An 18929-nucleotide genomic window follows, 5' to 3' on the forward strand; every position below is an offset into this window, starting at 1 on the left:
GTGGGCAGCCATCTTTTCTCGTTCGGGCATTTAACACTTTAGATGCGCATGCGCACAAACTAAATGTCCCGCTGAAACATACGTGCCAGTTTTAATCTTTCAAATACATGCACTGCGTATCCATCGCTCGCGGTAATACTAGACCAAGTGGAAAGGGGGATGCAGTGGCGGGCCAGGATTTTCAGAAGCCTTGCGCAAACGTAACGTGGAGGGTCATAGGCGAGCGTACAGTGCAAAGCCGTTAGTCATGACGTAACACGCTGTAGTCGTCGGGCAGGCAGGGGAGGGGCACCCTCTTCTAAACCCGCCACTGGTATGTGCATGGTATGTGTAAAGCTGCAAGCGTTATTCTGACCTTCATGGTGGTGCTTCCAAGGTATTAACCAGTTATCAGTCTATGCCTGCACAAATTTCCGACGGTAAATAAACAAGTGGGTATGATGGTGTTTGGAGCACCGTATGGGCATTTGGAGCACAGAACACTCAGACAATTGTTTGTTGCTGGGGCACTGTCAAATTGAGCTTGGAGTGGCCAGACGTTGTTGCTTGGAGAGACCAGACGTGATTGCACCTTATAAATTCCACGGCAAGAGTAAACCGGCGACAGTGACTGTAACAACAGGTCTGGTGATCCGACAAAGTAGGTGCGAAGATGTTCTGCATACCCCGTTTTCACTATCATGGGCATCATATACTGCGAAGGCGCAGAGCATCGCGTACAAGTTGGAGGATTGAAGACTTACGTCAAGATACGCAGGCGCGGGGTTGTGTCAGATCTCGAAATCCAACAAGTGGCCCTTTTTAAATCTCTACAATACCGTCTCCCGAGTTTTCGAATTGCATGACATTGAGAATGTAGCCAACTACAATTTTTTTTAAATTACTTTGTAGGGTTTGACCGTGATATTTCCTCCCTCACTGTGTCTGGCTGAACTTGCGAAGTGCGTATTGTGACCTGAGTATCCCACTGGGAAGTCATTCAAATCAACGTGAGAGGAACTCTTTCATAAACTTGCTTTTTATATGATCTTCTCTATGCTCGAAGTTGCTATGAAAATGTCAGAATATAATAACATAGACAGAGTACAGATATTTCCAAGGCTGGCGTTTACTGCATGCCCACGTCTGGTTTCTGGGATTGTGAACTCGATTCGATTAAGGCAATTTCCTTAAATGGGGCGACAAAATTTGGATTTTAGGTTATGAGCTCAACTGTAGCCCAAGCATGGCTATCACCAGGGACTGCGCGAAACCCAGTCAAGGACAATAGTTCGGCTTATTCACCCACAGACCTTGGTGAGACATCGGTGGTTAACCGAAGTCCGTAGCCCGTTTCACGGCTCCTGCTACATGCTTAACTCTCAGATAAGAGACATGTCGATCTCTTGCTTATCGGTCTGCGCGATTCGTATACCTGTACACTTACCTCCAACACTGCAGTAGTATCTTTGCTAAGTTGGTCAAAGCTTAATCATTCCAACCTTTGTGTCCAGCGGGAAAAAAATGGTATTTGTTGCTTACGGTAGGTATGGACCTTATCACGAAACAAATTCGTAATTATGCACGCATGGGCATAAATGACCATAGTGACAAAAAGCGCGATCGACCTATTGAAAATGTACAATAAATTGAATTTGTTGGTGCCAATTAGAGTTCCTTTAGCATACTGACGGGCGCAGCAACTAAGCAATCATAATCCATTCTCAGTCCTTTATTTACTCCTAGCAAGTTTATCGTACTTTTTTACCAATATCCAGACGAGCGAGCTCACACAATAAATGCTGTGACTTCATGAGCGCCTGAGTGCACGTCACAGCAACAGTATAAGAGGTGACACGCAAAAACATGGAGAGCTTGGCCAGGTAAGTGAGTTCTTTTTTCAACTTCAATCCACAAGAGATTACTGTCTGTTAAACCGATTACTCGGGTCATGATATCCCGGTTTGTAAATTATGTTCCGTAGGCTTGGATGTGCGGGCTGGAGCGGGTGGTGTATTATGTATGTTATGTATTTACACCACCCTTGAGGCCTTGTATTTGTAATGAATCATGGAGCTAGCTGAGTAGCACCTGTTGAGTTTACTTGAACAAGATAATGACAGCTGAACCTCGGGAGGCCCACGATGCGTGCGATTTGGCTTGCTGCCTTGCCAGTCATAGCTGCAATGCAAACATTGGTGGGCTGTTTCCCTCTTCGCGAGGGTCCTTTGGAGTTCCTTTAAGTTCACTCGATGGCCCGAGAATCATCATGTTTTGAGGGCCCCACGGCAGCCAAGGTTTGAAAGTATATATTAGAGTTTGTCTGCCGGCACCCTTTAAAATACCCATTTTGTTAACGGAGATTGCTTGAAAATCCTGAAATCAGGAAACCCTTTTGAAAGAATCCCGAAGTCAGGAAAATCATGACACATTTCATCCCTTTACCTTTTTTCTCATTTGTCCACTTCCCTCTGAAGGGTTTCCGAGAGAGAAGCTTCCATCTCGGAAAGATCACTGCCTTATGGGGGTTTTCCGTTTGTTTACAATGTTTATCTTGTGTCAACCACCTTCAAGATACTCTCCATTGCGTCCAGATGATCGGCCACCGCCCGCCGGTCACCCGTTGGTTTGTTGTGGTCCCTCTTTCTCTTCTAGTTTTTTTTTTCTGGATGATAACTCTCCGCGGATTATCTCCCAGACGGTATAATGCATAAGCTTCAAACTTGACACGAATATCAACCCTGATCTGTAGACTGTATATGTGCACTGCGACGATATTGTGGCGTCCCCAGGTCTCAAATCATTAGGAATTTTAGTTTCAAAACTTGATGAGACGAGGTTGATTTAGCTCAAACGCTGGGTGATCGGGCGATATCGAATTCTTGTTTGGTTACGCCACAGCATTTTGATGTGTTTCATCGGAAAAATGTAGCTGATCTCATTATTGTGCAAGATGCCATCTCTGAAGTCTAGCCAAATAGGAAACTAATCATCTCGAAAATGTCCCTTCAATAACTCTCCGGATGATGACGTCATTATTTTGGAACTTAATACAATTTGATCATGTCTAGCATGTGTTTTTTTCTACTGGCTAACAAATTTCAAATGTAAAAAACAGACTGTTTCTTGTGTGCCACACAGGATGACGCCCTTTCATTTGACGTATAAGCAGTTTTTGTATGGTGCTCAGAATGCAATAATTAATTTTAATTTGGCTGGGTGAAGAAAAGAAAACAGGTGTGGGTGACGTCATCTTGTTAATACGGCTACCTAAACAGAAATACGGAACAATTATTGTTCACAATTTGAGAGTTATGGCATAATGTTGATTATAATCAATTCTTGTACAACTCAACTCATTTTCGCAAGTTTCAAAATAGGGTGGAAATTATTTCAGAATTTGGAAATGATCCATTTCCGTATTCTAACTCCTTCAGTCAATATTTGACAGATATGAAACTAGGCCACACAAACGAAGACGGCAGCTAGATTTTTTAATTACATTTCTTTAAAAAATCATGATTTAGCAGTTCCTCTCAATAAATAAGCCCCCCAGAAAAAAATGGCTAATCTCTTCAATTTCTTCACTTTGCAGACTGAGACTACAGAAAGCCATTCGGTACATGATCACATACATTTTACATCGCACAACACAATGAGTGCAAAGGCCAACGTATGGTGTTCTTTAAACGCCAAGTTTATGCAGCGCGCTGAGAATCGTTACATAGTGCGACGACTGTTGTTACTCGGTGCGATGAGAATTCTGGGAAAGATCGTGCTGACCAATCGCTAAAGTTCTTTTTAACAAAATCTGAAAGTCGATTGCTTCCAGAACCCTTGGATACAGGCAATAGTGTACAGCTGTTTTTAGAATTTGTAATTATTATTTTTCTTTCCTTTGCTTTATTTAAAATTATCTCAGAAAGGCCTTTGTAAAATATTGACCAGCATAAAGTGACAAATTGCCTGATCTGACAGAGAAATATCGTGTCAAAATTCCGAAAAAACAAAAATACTTGACAATCAGTGCGACTCAGTGTACATACCCACATAAAACATTACGTATCTATTTGTGGTAGTCTTCAGGTAAACTGAAGTAAAAAACTTTGTAACAGAATTAGCATTTAGAGATGAAAAATGCATTTTAGGTCATGCCGTGCCCCTGGAAATATCCTGACGATGCCCATGCTCAAAGTATAAACAACAGTTTGGGGTAAACAGAATTTACAGCCATGAGATGTAAAATACATGTACATGTAGTCTGATACAGAAGGCATGTAAAGTCTTGAATTAATGTAAGAAAATACATGCAGTGTCATGTGCACTCAGCACTTTGTGATTAAATGCATTGAGTGCAATACGTCATGTGCAATGGTGTCTGGTAATTAACCCTCCTTACATTTGCGGATCGGTGTCACAGCAGTTGTTGGTAGTCAGGCAGCCAGAAAACTATTCACGAATCAGCATGAACTTATGTGTATAAAATACATTATGGAAGTGCACTAGGCAAGCAAGACATCATTTGATCAGACCTAAGGGAGGACAAGTAAGCAGCGTCCCCGATGCACTTTTGCAATTGAGGGAGTGATAGCACCAGTCGCAATGAAGCAACTGTTCAGAAACAATTTCCTGAACAAAATGGCTCTGTCGAAACAAACATATGATGCAAGATATGGGCGGAGGGACCCCTCCCCGCCTTTGTGTTGATCGGAATCTCAGGAATTCTTTACAGACTTCTAGGGGGGATGTGTTAGGTAACAGTAGTCTAGAGTGTGTATAGGGATTGGACATGTTGGGGGGTACCCATTGGCCCCATATCGTGCACGGTATCCAAACAAAACAACCCCCATTTCAGACACTTAATATCTTCACTCTGATTGATAAAAACCTCATGGGTTTCCGGGGGGGATATAGCCCCTGTTGGGGCCCCCCGGATCCCTGCTAAGGTGGGAACTGGAAGATCAGAGAATACTTACACATGAAACGACTTCATAATGTTATCGGTACACTGTTCATTATTTGTTGTTGAATATTTATTGTTTTCCTGCTCAACGTAGATAAAAGTGTATCAAGTATGAACATTTTGTTCATAACGCTTTGGCAGTTCATGTACATGTATTATTGGTTGTGTGATCCCCCTCAACCTGTAGCCTTGAATTTGAAAAGAAATCGCGGCCGCTAGCAGGAAAACCGACAAACACACACCGAAATATCAAGGGCACGACGTGGTTAGGAAAACGTTTTGTGAGTTATTTGTTTTGTGGAGAGTCGGGGCTCACAATGCCAGCAAGCAAGAATTTCACACAATTTAAAACTGTGAATATGAAGTTGTTCCTGTAAAATTGAATAAATCAGATCATGAGAAAACGGGGGGTTGGTGGACAGAAAAATGGGAAAGGAAGATGTGCCCCATGAATTTGGCCGCCGGTGGGCGAAAGAGATTAATTTGAGCAAATAGTACCTTCTGCCATGCGGATGACTCTATTGGTGGTCCTTCGTCACGCGACAGGATATTGGCCAATATGTCATTCGGCAGGAAACGCCCTCCTTCATTAGGTGTATTGCAAGAGAACAGCGTTTTAATAACTGCCACTGGACTGTTGGTTTACTTTTGCACTTTAGCCGGTATAATCAAATTTCAATTGTACTACATACTATGCTTGCTGGCACACTGGGCGTGCTATCTGTGCTTCGATGCCAAAGGTATAGATTTTGTTTGTTGAATGACCACATTGTGTACACACAAGTCATGTAACGAACTTTGCAGGGTCGCCCTACAAAATCAAGTTCTGGCGTTTGGGCCGACGTAAGGCGTTCAGGTTGCAAATTGCAAGTGCTTCAAATCTTATAAATGGCCGTTGGGCAAACTTCGTGCATAGCTTGCCATCTTACCAATTGCTGGTAGTTAGAGATCTAATGAAACTTTTTTTTTTTCTAATCCGATATCATTTCACATAAACTAAAGCACACGCTGTTCTACAGTGGAAGTCGAGTGCAGTGCCGTTGCACGTCTAATATCCTGTGGACGACTTGCCAACTGGCAAACCCATTATAGATCAATATGGCTCTTTTTAAGTGATGAGGGGGTGTTTCTTCTCAAGGCTGATTCCTCGTTGACAAACTATTTCCCGAATACGTCGGGGAGCTAATTTCGCTATCCAGCCTCCGACCACATTATATTTGTTAGTAAACCCCACGTGACCGTATTTCAGCCAACAGAATATAAAAAAAATCACGACTCTTGGGCTGCGTTCGAGCGAGTTACTCGTGTTAACGCGAGTACATGCTCCTGAGCGCTCGAATGGCTGGAATGCGACCTTTTGGTCATCTCGCTGGCGGTGAAATAATACTCCTGCAGTGTAATGCGCACGCATCCTACCGTGTAACGGTGTATAAGAGTGACCGCCCGAACGCACCCTGAGTGTGTTAAAATTAAGCTTCCTATAACCAGAGCGAGAAAAGTTAGAGAACAAACTGGACTCTGCCCGCCAGACAAAACTTATCCAGGAAAAAAGAGGAGCACTTGTTAAAACCATTTTGAGTGTTTCCAACTAAATCAAAATTTTTATTATCAGAAATTTGAGTAAATGAAGAAAATTCCATCAAGTGATATTGAACTAAATACAGGGATTATTTCTACACGGAACATAAGAGCAATAAATTTGGCACTCAAAACGAAGACTAGGAACTTTACCCAGCTGGTGTAACCCCGATCATTTTAGGGATCAGGGTATAGCTCTTAGATCTTAGATCCAGTGTTTTCAACGATGTTGACCATTTGACATTGGAGCTTAAACGTTTTTCAATGATTGTCATTTTTATAATAACCCCATTGAATTTAACATGATCTGCATAACATTTATGTTACGACATTGCTATACCTAAATCAAGCATCCACCGAGTGTTGATCATTCCCGTATGGATTCTATATATGCATTAACTCCTGCAACTACCATCGTCTCTTGCTAAAGTCAACTCGTTGCATGTATATACCTATAACTGTACTTTTCGGCAATGAAGGAGTAGCTTTGGGAGCTTGGTAGCAATGACATGCTTGTTATGTTGTTGATGAAGCCAGCAAATAATGGAGCGCAGACAGTTGTCGGTGTTTACTGTTTTTGTGTCCAGTTTCAAATAACTACGTGTCTTAATACTCAGTTCGTAAGCTGCAGAATTTTAACAGATGAAAATTTGTCAAACTTTCCCTTTTTTCAATAGAAAGCGTACCATTTTGATCGTCATTTTCATAATCATCGCCTTGTTGGCTGCAGTCGGCCTAGCAGTGGGTCTTACACTGGGTCTACGTCATGACACAGCTCCAATGGATGGAACAGCGCCTGTGCCGACGGACAGCCCAGGGATCTACCGACGAGGAGCGGTGGCTACAGATTACGGTCCATGTTCAGAAATGGCAAGGTAGAAATTATAAATTGACATTATGTTAGGCTTGGATAAAGGTTAAATATTTCACCGTGAGAGCCCGGGCTTAGGTATAGTGTTATTCGATATCACGGCCATGCATTTCCTGAACCATGAGGGGTGTGTGAAGTGAATCTTGTCGCAAATCAGTAGTGGATTCAGAGAGGAGACATTCGGCTGCCCCCTTTCCTTCCAACCCCCCCCCCCTTTATGGGGGATCCTTTTTCTGTCAAGTGACATACGAAAGGTATTGTGAAAGTCCAATCATTTTTATCGATTTTAAATGCTTCAATTCAACCTCTTTCCCCACATAATCGAGATACAAACTCCCTAGCTTTAAGATTGTGAAAGAAGCGGCCTCTCTTGGCTTCAATCAACGGACGAAATTGAAAAATTCAAACCTTACGTTTATAGGCTTATTAGTTAAAAATGGTAGGAAAATTCGAAGACAAGACTCTTTTGGGAAGACGAGGATACTGTAATCTAACTGAACTCGTCTGGACACCGTAATTCAAAACATGTTTGGTGACCAAAGTCGATCTTCAATTTCATTTCTTTTTCTACCAATTTTTGTTCAGTTTTTGGAGATGCCTCTTGAAAACGACCTGGTTTTGGCACGTATTTTAGATCCAAGTGACTTTTTTCAACAGGAATATTCTCATTGCTGGCGGCTCAGCCGTGGATGCCTCAATAACAGCTAGCCTCTGTCTGGGCGTGGCCAGTCCTCAGAGCTCGGGGCTCGGTGGGGGTCTGTTCATGGTCATCTACAGTAAGAACGGCTCTGCAGAGACCATCACTGCTAACGAAGCTGCACCGGCAGCGTCGCACTTCGACATGTTCGTCAATAACACGGATGAAGCCAATTACGGTATCTTTGCTTTGTTTTTAACATAATCAAGTTGTTCGCCAACGCCATTACTATTACGTAGTTGCCAAAAAGTTAAGCCGTGTGACATGCTTGTTTTCGTTGTCTGTTTTCTGAAACAATCACCCTTATCGAAAATGCAATTGCTGCAATAGAGCGCAGGCACTTTACTGTAGGAGGTTGCCAGCCTTCTGCTCCGGTTAATTCTGAGAGTCAAGTTCATTCTTCATGATCCTCCAAACAGGGTAATTTTACTTGAATTTTCACTGCAGTGCATTAGGCATCAATGAGCTCTTGGTGGAAAATAATTCATGTTAAGGAGATCTTCAAGTACATGTACATGAACTTGTAATATGAAAACAAAAGGCGGTGTTTCTGTTGTGTCATATTGTGACACATTTTTGTCACATTGTATAGTGGAAGCGCTTGTCATTTAAGCTTAAACGCTGTTAATGCATGCGAGCGCAATCTTACCTGTTCTCTTTTTTTCATTAACGACAATTAACTGTCCACTGTGACAGGAGCTAGAGCCGTGTCTGTACCAAGTGAGCTGGCCGGATTGTGGACGGCGCATCAGAAGTACGGCGTGCTGCCGTGGAGAGACCTCGTTAGACCGGTCATTGACATGGCCCAAGACGGCTTCCCGCTCGCATGGCACACCGAGTACTGCCTGAAAACTCTCGAGGAGAGTTTCAACCGTTGGCCGATTCTAAGGTTGGGTTACATAGGAGTGGTGCTAGTAATAATTCCGGCAATAGCTTACTGTAGATGATTTGAACTGTGCTGATGTGAAAATTTATCGTTATATTTATTTTATTTCTTGAGGACGGTGAGGTGTCATGGATAGCCTCCAGCCGATTCAGTCCTCACCGAGAAGAATTGAGCAGTGACTATCAGTGCCAGGCCTGCCGTCCACCTGTTCAGGCCAAGCTTAGTTTAAGCCAGCCGATGGTTCCATGCATAATCATGTAACCCTCTGTGGATTTTGCCAAACATTTCTACAAATGTTAATGCTTCCCTGTCAGTCAGCTCTTCGACATAATCAAGGAGCGATTCAAAACAAACGTCAAGAGGCAAAAGGCCGTGTGCTGCTCCCGCCAGGGGTTGGGGCAACGTTCCTGGGAACGTGTTACCTTCCTTTAAAGACAGTGCCACTGGCAATGCAAATCTATTTTATTTCTACAGGGAACTGTACACAAAGCCTGACGGATCTTTGATGAAGACGGGTGATATCTTCACGCCTCCAGCTAGTCTGGTGCAGACGCTGCGTGCCATCGCTGAAGAAGGGATGTCGGCCCTTCACGGTGGAGAAGTGGGTCGGAAACTTGTCCAGGACATCCAAGATCAAGGTGAAAAAAACATAACATTTTGGTGAAGATAGGGCGAATCTTTTTTGGCTGTTTAAAGTGTAAAAAACATTCACATGACAAACATTCAAGCGACCGAAGTTTATATTTGACCGTGAACCACCTTTTTCATTGTACAGAAGTCCGGCAGTGGATTTTTAATTCAGTGGGAATACACAGAGAGAGGTAGTGGTAAAGCTATGAAGTTGAATTTGTATACCCAGCAAGAAATGAAACCGAGGGGTATACCCCCAACATGTCCAATCCCTATACACATTCCAGACTATTGTTACTTAACATATCCCCCCCAAGATGTCTGAAAGGAATTCCCCAGATTCCTGCAAGACAATGACCAACACAAAGCAGGGAGGTTTCTCTCCGTCTCATACCTTGCTGCATATATGAATTTGGAGTCGCGGGTATAGAAATGATGTGTTTAGTGCTTCTCTTTGCGTCTCTTGAAACAACAGGTGGGGTAATGACAATGGAAGATTTGCTCAATTACCGCCTCTCCTCACAACCACCTGTGGTATTAAACATCAGCGAGGGTCAGCGCCGTGTGATGTCCACGCCCGTCACATCTAGTGGCAACCTTCTGCAATTTACCATTAGCGTTATGGACGGTATGCTCGAACAGATATCCAGTCCAATTTATCTTTTCCAGATCCGAAAAAAATAAAACACAGACCGTGAATTTCACGGCAAAACAATTTTTGGCCCTAGATCTGTCAATTCCGTTGACGCATGTGGGTATTCTGTCTCGAGTATGAAGTTCGTTTTCAGTCTCTCTGTGGTAATCTATGTGAAAGCCGTGTGGGAAAATGTTGAATGCTTCTTAGATTTGGGTTAGAATTTTCGACCAAAGTACACGTAAAACAGTGCAAATTTTATGTTCGCCATGGGTAGATTTTTTAAATGTTAGGTGCTGTCTTGGTAAACGACGACCACTGACAGGAAAATAATGTTGTCTAAATAATTATTACAATCTGTGCAAACCTGTCAGGGCAGGGTCTTGGTGACATTTCGTGAAATTCCCTGTGCAAAATATATCCCCTTCACGCAATCGAATCACGAACAATGTACTGGCGGCGGAAGCGGGGGATTGGGGGCCAGCGCTCCTCCCCCCACTTGTTCGACTGGTGGCAAGCCTCCCACCCACTTTTAGCAAGTGCTATACTGGGGTGGTGCTTGATGGATTGGCCTACTGATGGCTCATACGTGACGGTCTCAAAACTGCTCCCCCCCTCCCCCACTTTGAAAATCGTTTCTCTGCCAGTGGTGCAACGTACTCTTACACATTTCATACTACATGCCGGCTGATTAGAGCTTCTGAGTGTCATCAACCTTCATCGCTGATGAGTTATAAGACTGTGTACGACGGCGGAGTTTGTGATTGGCGTTGGGGCGGGTTCAAGCGAGCATTGGAGTGGAAGACATGGGGTCGGATCTATAGAGGAGGAGCTTCCTTTTTTTCGAATTGTTGAATAAGTTTGTTTTGGTGTGGTTGTTATATTATGATCTTGCAGAGTGTAACTTGGCCACCGTGAACTTCAGCTCATACGAGGGCAAACTCAAGTTGTATCACTATTTCATTGAGGCTAGTACCTTTGCCATCGGTCTGCGACTTCACATTGGAGATTTCGGCAAAGCTGAAAATGACAAGGTGCGGCTTTTACAACACATTTTTTCCAAAGGAGGCTTAAAAGAGTGTATCCCCGCGCACAACACCCAGCCGCTAATTGGTTCCCCCTGCCCAAGTGTGGAAAGGGGAGCTTCGAGAGCAGGGATGGTTCTAATGACAAAGGGCTAAAGCTGATCACAAAACCAGAGGCGGTTGTTTGACAGTGGCATGTACAAAGTAAAAGCTGAGCGCGTTCCAGTTTTGGGGAATTTCGGAGAATGTCCCATTTCGACAAGTGTAGTCATTTTCATTATGTAATGTGGCCAACAAGTGCCATTTTGACCGATTGGCGCGGTCTAATTTTTTACTTGGCATCATTGAATTTGTTGTAAGAATATATATCACGTTTCTGTTCGATTACCTTTTAAAACTTACATTTCTACAAGGCTGTAGCCGCCTTGTCGTCTAAGGAGTACGCCCAGACTATCTGTTCCATGATCAACGACACTTACGTCACTTACCAATCTGACCGGGATTACGACACGTTCAACGATCTGCCGGAGACCGCTTCACCGGCCGACAGAGTCAGAAGAGCCGCCTCGGGGCAAAACCAAGCCGCTGACGTGGAGGCTTGGGATGGTATGTTCGGTGAGGACGTCATGGACGGTGATACCAGCCACCTTAGCGTGTATTCTGAGCAAGGAGACGCCGTGTCTCTGACTACTTCTGTAGGACGATAGTAAGTGTGAATTTTGTTTTCAGTGTGTGGGCTACCAAAGTTAAGTAAGGGTGCGAAAAAAGAGTCTCTTGGCTGCTTAATGGTCGAACCCATCCTTGTACGGCAGTTGAGCCCCACCGAAGTATCATTCAGTTCTTAAACCGCTGCATACCTTCACGTTGCCCTTGTCCAATCAGTACTTGTTCTACATAAACGTTTGCTTCATGGGAACTAGACTAAAGAAACTATCCTATACCCTATCAAATATGACGTCATGGTAGCCATTCTGTGGGGCACCTGCATGTACTTGTACACGTACTATATCCAGCAAGGAATGAGACCGAGGGTTACCCCCCGCACATGTCCAATCGCTATACTCACTATAAACTATTGCTACCTAACAAGTCCCCTAGATATCTGAAAAAAAAAACAGATTGCAGTAAAACAATGACCAACACAAAGCGGGGGGTTCCTCTCCGTCTCAAATCTCGCTTCATATGACGTGTACAGTCATGTACACGCCATTTCCACCATTATGGTGGCTTCTCGTTGTTATTGTGGTGACACTGGTATTTACTCAACTGCCATCAGCTTCGGTAGCAGAACCTTTTCTAACCAGACCGGACTCTTCCTCAACGGCCACATGGGCAACTTCTATTACAACGGCCGGTCACCATCATGGGAGGCCAATAGGCTGTCCCCAGGCGCCCATGCAATGTCCACCATTTGCCCTGCCATCGTGACTGACCAGAAGGGAGTCCTCGGAATCCTTGGATCATCAGGAGGTATGAGGATCATCTCCACTAATGCATGGGTAAGATGGGATTGCCTACAGCGCTTTCATCGGCAAAACTCTACGGCTGTTTTGCAGAAAACCATCAGTAGAGTTTTTCATATTTGTGGTCTTGAATTTTATCAGAATCCAAGTGCGAACTCTAAAGAGTAAAGAAATCCATTTCAATACCGTGTCCAAATGACGAGATTACAGACATTTGGAAAATTCTTGCGTATTCTCTTTCCTTATTCTTGTCATTTAACAGGTGATTCTTCGTTCACTGTGGGGTAGCGAGTCTCTTTCCGAGATAATCGATTCTCCCAGGGTGTATGCCTACCGAAGTTCCTCGCTCAACAAGACTTACTACGAAAAGAACTTCCCAGAGGTTGCTATCTAGTCTTATACGGATTCTATTACAGAAATGACCTGTCATTTGATCATAATTTTCTTTGATAACTTACCTAACCTGCCATCCAACAGCTGATCTTTTGAACAAGTGGAGCGTGAGAATCAGTTTGGGTAACAAACACTGAGAGCACATCAGCTTCCTCCTTCCAAGCAAAGTATAGAACTGGTGTTGCTTTATATTCATCTTTCATGTTTATTATTTTTGGGTGCGTCATATTCAGATTCGGGTATCACATGCACAATAGAGCATCATCACGGAGGCAATATGGCTGTTTCACAATAGTGCGCCACCAAGAGTTTGCAACGCGTTGACCGATCACAATGCGCGGAATTTGTCGACCCATTGCGCGTTTGGAAAGGGTCGACAAATTTCGCGCGTTCTGATTGGCCAAGGCGTTGCAAGCTCTTGGTGGCTAATTATTGTGAATCGCTTGTATTGTAAAACCAAGAAATATTACATATAATATAACAAATAATATAATTACATCTTGTATCTTTCACAGGATCTAGTTGAAGGACTGAAAGCCATGGGCCACAACATGGAGTTAACCTCATCCTTCTCGGCGGCCCAGGGAATTCTCGTCGGGCCGGGGCCAGTTATTCAAGCTCACTCGGACAGACGTAAACGGGGCTACGCTGCCGGCTACTAGCCGATTCCCCTCTTGAAAAAGTCACGAGCGGTATACTGATTTCTGTCCAACTTTAATTGATAGGCATGTCACAGGTGTATTGTTTCTATACGTTTGGTATTCATTTGTCGTGTTTAAATTCCAATCCAAATGTTTATTAATATTCAACGACCCTGGCTATTTTCATGCACGCGTTACGTTACCAATTTTATTAAATCGGATCAACAAAACATATTTAGATTTGCTTTATTTTCTTAACTTCATATCTTTTGTGATTGATACATATAAAAATATGTAGGCAAATTGAAATGTAAATGGATTTCATGGATCTCTTGGGTTAAAACTACACATACCAGTTTAACAACAATACTAATTTGGTAAGGAGCGAGTCGGTCAGGGGCAAAATGGCACGGCGATGAGTTGACCTGACATTATTACACCAAGAATCAGACTTGGGAAGAATTTTTAAGGCATGGAATGCTTTTGTCACCCATTTTTAAAGTGTTTGGGCATTCTAATAAACGAATGGTCTATTAGAAAACAATTCCACACATTGAAAAAAATTATTGTAATTTGTAGTCCATGAAGGGGAGGGTGGAACATACTAACCCAGTTCGAGTGTAGAAAAAGTACCTAAATTTTGTACTGTGTCACAGAGGCAGATTTGTTAATTATCTTTGTGAATAGTCTCTCTCTCTCTCTTATTGATGATGCTGCTACACGCATGTAATTTTATTTAAATGATTTCTCGGATTCAATACAAATGTTTTCTTTTGTTTGGGTTATTTTCTCGTATTTTGAGTTCCCCAGCTCCCCATATTCTAGTATTTCATTTGCGTTCTTTACAATATCTCTGTTGCCATTGACGATCGTCTCCTGTTCTACTTGCTTATCGTCCACTCAGTGGTATATCCACGCCTTGGATGAAGGGTTAAAATGTTTCTGGAAACGGCTGTGGATTCTCATTACCCGCCCCCACTCCGCCCTCCAAAGAGAAATGTGCTAGTAGCGTTTCTGAAATGCCAGCACTTTCAATACAAAAAGGCTACAGGTCTTCAGGGAACTTTCCCAATCGTTTCCCCGCTAACTCTCCTGCGGTTGCTTCGGGTGAAGTTGCTGGCTGCATTGATGGATATTAAATCCGCTGTACCTGAAGTCGTAGCAATGTTTGTTGATGTTAGATACCCACTATAGATCACATGACTTTGTGGGCGCAATCGTTCTTTCGCACCTCTATTTATAGAATCGATAAAGAGGCACATCTGGAATCGCACAACAGTTTTCTCTGGATTCAGGGTTCTTCGGTTATTATTTTTGGGTTATGAAGGGTCAAAGTTCAGATGCATTTTAAATACCTAAAAGTCCAATGAATATACATGTCATGAATATCAATGTCTTCCAAACAGAGGGACATTTCTATGAAATCTCGCACTAACTCGATCTCGAGCTGGATGTGCTTTCGTGAAGTCATTGTGAATCATCAGATATCAAATTACAAGAAATTAAACTTTAACATATTTTCCCTGAAAACCAGTGTGAAATTATTCGTGGAATCCCTCATCTTTTTTTTTAACTGCAATACAAGTGTTAATGTCGAGGTTCCGTTCGTTGCTATTTAAAACCACCCCCTCTCTTGTTCTTACTCCCGATGTTTTTAACACAACACGCAATAAAGGTTATAATCTGGCTCTGTGATAATTTTTCTCAAGGAAAACAAAGATCTTAAAGTAAATAAAGGAAGCTTCCTGAAAGCTTGAAGACCAGACTAGCAATGAAATGTAAAAAAAAAATCTTCAACTGGACTAGGTACGTGAGAGCACGCTGTGCGAAATTTGAAAGAACGCCTTCAATCCGCTCCGTGAAGGACCAAAAGAGAGGGTGGGTTTTTAAATGGAAGCTATACAGTTCTAGTTTTGGGGGTGTTATGAAGTAATGCAAGCTCCATTTAAAACAATGTAAAATCAAAAAAGTTTAGGGTTCAATAACATGCAAGCTGACATTACTGGAGTTTCTTGACCCTAGTCTTTCCATTTTTTTATTTATTTATTTTGTTTGGTGTTTAGCCAATTATATTTTAATTATTCGCGCAAAACAAACTCATCCCTCTAAAAATAATAATTCCCAAGTCTGCTCGCAGTATTTTACAAATACCTTCCCTTTACTTTCTGGGGCACTGAGGACCCTTTTTCATCCGTAATTTTGTCAACTTTGGCACTAAATGGAAGCTGCCAACCCAGGCCCATCGTTCCACAATCCTTCAATTTTTTTTCTGCCAAAAAATCTCCTTTTTCAAAAGAAACTGTGAAGTACTTTAATGATAATTAGCTCAGCGGAAATTTTCACTCGAATTAGTTCACTGCATCCTTAGGTTGCAAACCAGTAAATAAGCTTCTATGACAACTTCAAAAATCAGGAGAAACAACTAAACGTTTCTCAGGTGTTTTAGACACACGTCAATGCCTACTCTTTTGGATTTAGTCGGGTGCCGTTTGAGGCCATGGTACCTCGCCGTTGTTTTGAATAGGAGCTGCCCGTCTATGGGTTTACATGTCTTCGGGGCGGATAGGCTCAACTCCTGAAAATAATGAACTGCGGTAATATTGGAAAAAACATATCGAGGGGGATGGATTCAGCTCTCGGCTCTTTTAGGGTTAAGACGCAACACGCAATCAAAATGGCGAACGAAACAGGACAAAATTTAACAAGAAGGAACTATATCACTAGAGAAAACTATATCTATAATGAGCTAAGAGACTTAACACGTTCAAGGTATAATTGATCAGTTTCTGACCTGTTTGACAATGGAAATGATTGGAAAAAATTTAACGAGAAGTTTGGCAATTCTCTCCAACTGAAAGAGAGGGAAAAAGAATGATTATGACGGGGAGATCGGTCTCTTGGTGGCCGAAAACGAGGGCAATCAACGGAACCCCTGGGCTGGTGACCGCCGACACAGGTGCGCAGTCAAGGTTGTATCGGAAGTGACTAGATACTAACCCGTGAAACCTGGTCTGCTATTTTTCTCAAGACTCTTAGAGGGTTCATTCTTGGACACTGTTTCTGCATCAATTGAAAAAGGAAATCCCAAACACAATGATAAAATTGGAAAATGAATAGCACAAATGGGTCGGATTCAAACCAAGGACTATGGATCTGTAGTTCAAATCACTACCAACTAAGCTATCGAAGCGACGTAATGGATTCCGTTTTTGAAATGTCTCAAATGGTGTATTGCATTGTCCCCTCTTCATGAATCATTGGTACCCCAGCTACTGAAAAAAAGTAGCGCACCAGGTTTCACGGGCTAGTATTAAGTCGCTTCCGGTTGTATCCAGGCGCGGTGAAAGGGCTACCATGCCCTCTTACCTGTAACAGTAAGGTGGTTTCTGAGACTAGTGCGTTTCCTTTCCTTCCAAAATGCGAAAAAATCCTCGAATTCGGCCTCAACCCCAGGCCCTCGAAGGAACCGTAACAGATTACAACTAAAAATTCCCCGATTGTTTGGCCTGCCCCGGAACACAGAGTCTGGATATTCGCCTTTGTCTGCCATATGGAGCTACAAGCTGGTCTGGTACCGGGATGGTAGGTGTCATATGCAGCAAGGTATGAGACGGAGAGAACCCCCCTGCTTTGTGTTGGTCATTGTCTCGCAGGAATCTGGGGAATTCCTTTCAGACATCTTGGGGGGTCGTGTTAAGTAACAATAGTCTGGAATGTGTATAGGGATTGGACATGTTGGGGGGGGTGCCCCTCGGTCTCATTTCTTGCTGGGTATAGTAGGTGTGTTGACTGAGTAAAGCCACTCCCGATCATTCTGTGTTTCACTATTCGGTGTTTCACCTGAGCCAGGATGTGGAAAGAATCACCCAAATCATGCAGTCAATCCTGTCCTGATGACTTGAACTGGGTGTAGTATCGTCATACGTCAGCGCCTATCAGCGATAGTAGAACCCCCCCCCCCGGCCCTTGCAGTGGCTGGGCCGTGTCGGCGGAGAAATGAAAGCATGTCTTATTAGCCAGAGTTTCTCCATCCCAAATTCTGTTTATACAGAGAAAACTACTCAGCAGCCTGGTACCCTACTTCGCTTTTACCAGGAGCGGATCCCGGGGGTTGATCCCCCCCGCTCTGAGACCAAACCAACAAATCAAAAGGTTTTAACAATTTGGGAACACACTTTTTTTTAATAACTAAAGTAAATTTAAAAACAAGATAGCATTGCGCAGATTCTTCTCCTTATAGCACACCATGAGTGTTACAAATAGGAGACTAAAATAAATTACTTATGGTTACATACATTTGAGCTTACTCCCATACTATTAATTAAGACTGCGCAAAATTGACCTTTTTTTTACCAATAAAATTCCAAGTTTATGGCGCATGCACGAAAATGGGGCAAGGCCCAAAAGCGACTTATGGCCCACTGAATATAACCTTAATAGACAATGCACCATCGCGGACTGAATTGTGGGATGTGCTACTTGAAAGTCGGCAATACACATAAACTGAGTTATAACTGGAGGCCTCAGGGGCAATCCCGGTTCCCATTCGATACACAATACGGATGCATACCATGAACAATACAGGGATACAGGTTGTGCCATTTACCGTGGTACCTATTGTGCTATTGCTTGCAGTTGCAGCCCCACTTCTGCTTCACCGGAGTTCCGACATTGTTTTGTATCACAATGGTCTTTCATTATTTTTCCCTGTTTCAGCCACTTTCAATGATTGTTCTAAAATAGCATCGCTGTTTGTTGAATTTACAAAAATCTTCGCTCCGGTGCAATCTTTAATTCTGCACCCCCCTTGTATACCTGTATAATTGTGGACTGTTATTATTTCCCACTTTCCTTTTTTGGTTATTATTTGTTTATTTCACATTCAATACGGGAATACGATTAAGTACGATTCACAAAATCTGTCGACCTAGTGCGCGATTGGAAAGGGTCGACAGATTTCGCGCGTCGTGATATGCCAACGCGTTGCAAACTCTTGGAGGCACCTTACTGTGAATCGTATTTATGTTCGTATTATTTTTCAATCGCGGGCCCGTACTGTGATTGGTCAAAAGTTAGAAGCCACAGTTCTAAGCACTTCGAAGCCCGCCCTCAAATGCAAATAATGGATAGAGGGCGCTATCGGTAAAAAAAAATTCACCAGCTGCGTGC

At 42.9% G+C, this 18929-nt stretch overlaps 1 protein-coding gene across 6 annotated transcripts in view; it reads left to right on the forward strand.

Moving 5' to 3' along the window:
- The window catches only part of LOC110987626 (glutathione hydrolase 1 proenzyme-like), a 28933-nt gene extending 13166 nt beyond the window's left edge, over window positions 1-15767 (forward strand). For 3 of the 6 annotated variants that reach the window (XM_022250524.2, XM_022250509.2, XM_022250517.2), the window contains exons 2-12: window positions 1758-1862; window positions 7198-7395; window positions 8049-8266; window positions 8785-8977; window positions 9449-9612; window positions 10080-10232; window positions 11136-11272; window positions 11677-11969; window positions 12540-12762; window positions 12989-13108; window positions 13635-15767. In XM_022250524.2, the coding sequence (XP_022106216.2) occupies window positions 1846-1862; window positions 7198-7395; window positions 8049-8266; window positions 8785-8977; window positions 9449-9612; window positions 10080-10232; window positions 11136-11272; window positions 11677-11969; window positions 12540-12762; window positions 12989-13108; window positions 13635-13781 (1863 nt within the window). In that variant the 5' untranslated portion in view covers window positions 1758-1845 and the 3' untranslated portion in view covers window positions 13782-15767. Of the gene's footprint in view, window positions 1-500; window positions 645-1380; window positions 1523-1757; window positions 1863-7197; window positions 7396-8048; window positions 8267-8784; window positions 8978-9448; window positions 9613-10079; window positions 10233-11135; window positions 11273-11676; window positions 11970-12539; window positions 12763-12988; window positions 13109-13634 lie in introns of those variants that run through there. The other 3 variants (XM_022250535.2, XM_087136669.1, XM_022250543.2) reach the window with 3 other exon arrangements.
- Window positions 15768-18929: the final 3162 nt, after the last annotated feature.

Source organism: Acanthaster planci, linkage group LG05 (assembly GCF_054643075.1).
Source record: "Acanthaster planci isolate LZ-2023a linkage group LG05, COTS_SCS, whole genome shotgun sequence".
Lineage (NCBI taxonomy): Eukaryota > Metazoa > Echinodermata > Asteroidea > Valvatida > Acanthasteridae > Acanthaster > Acanthaster planci.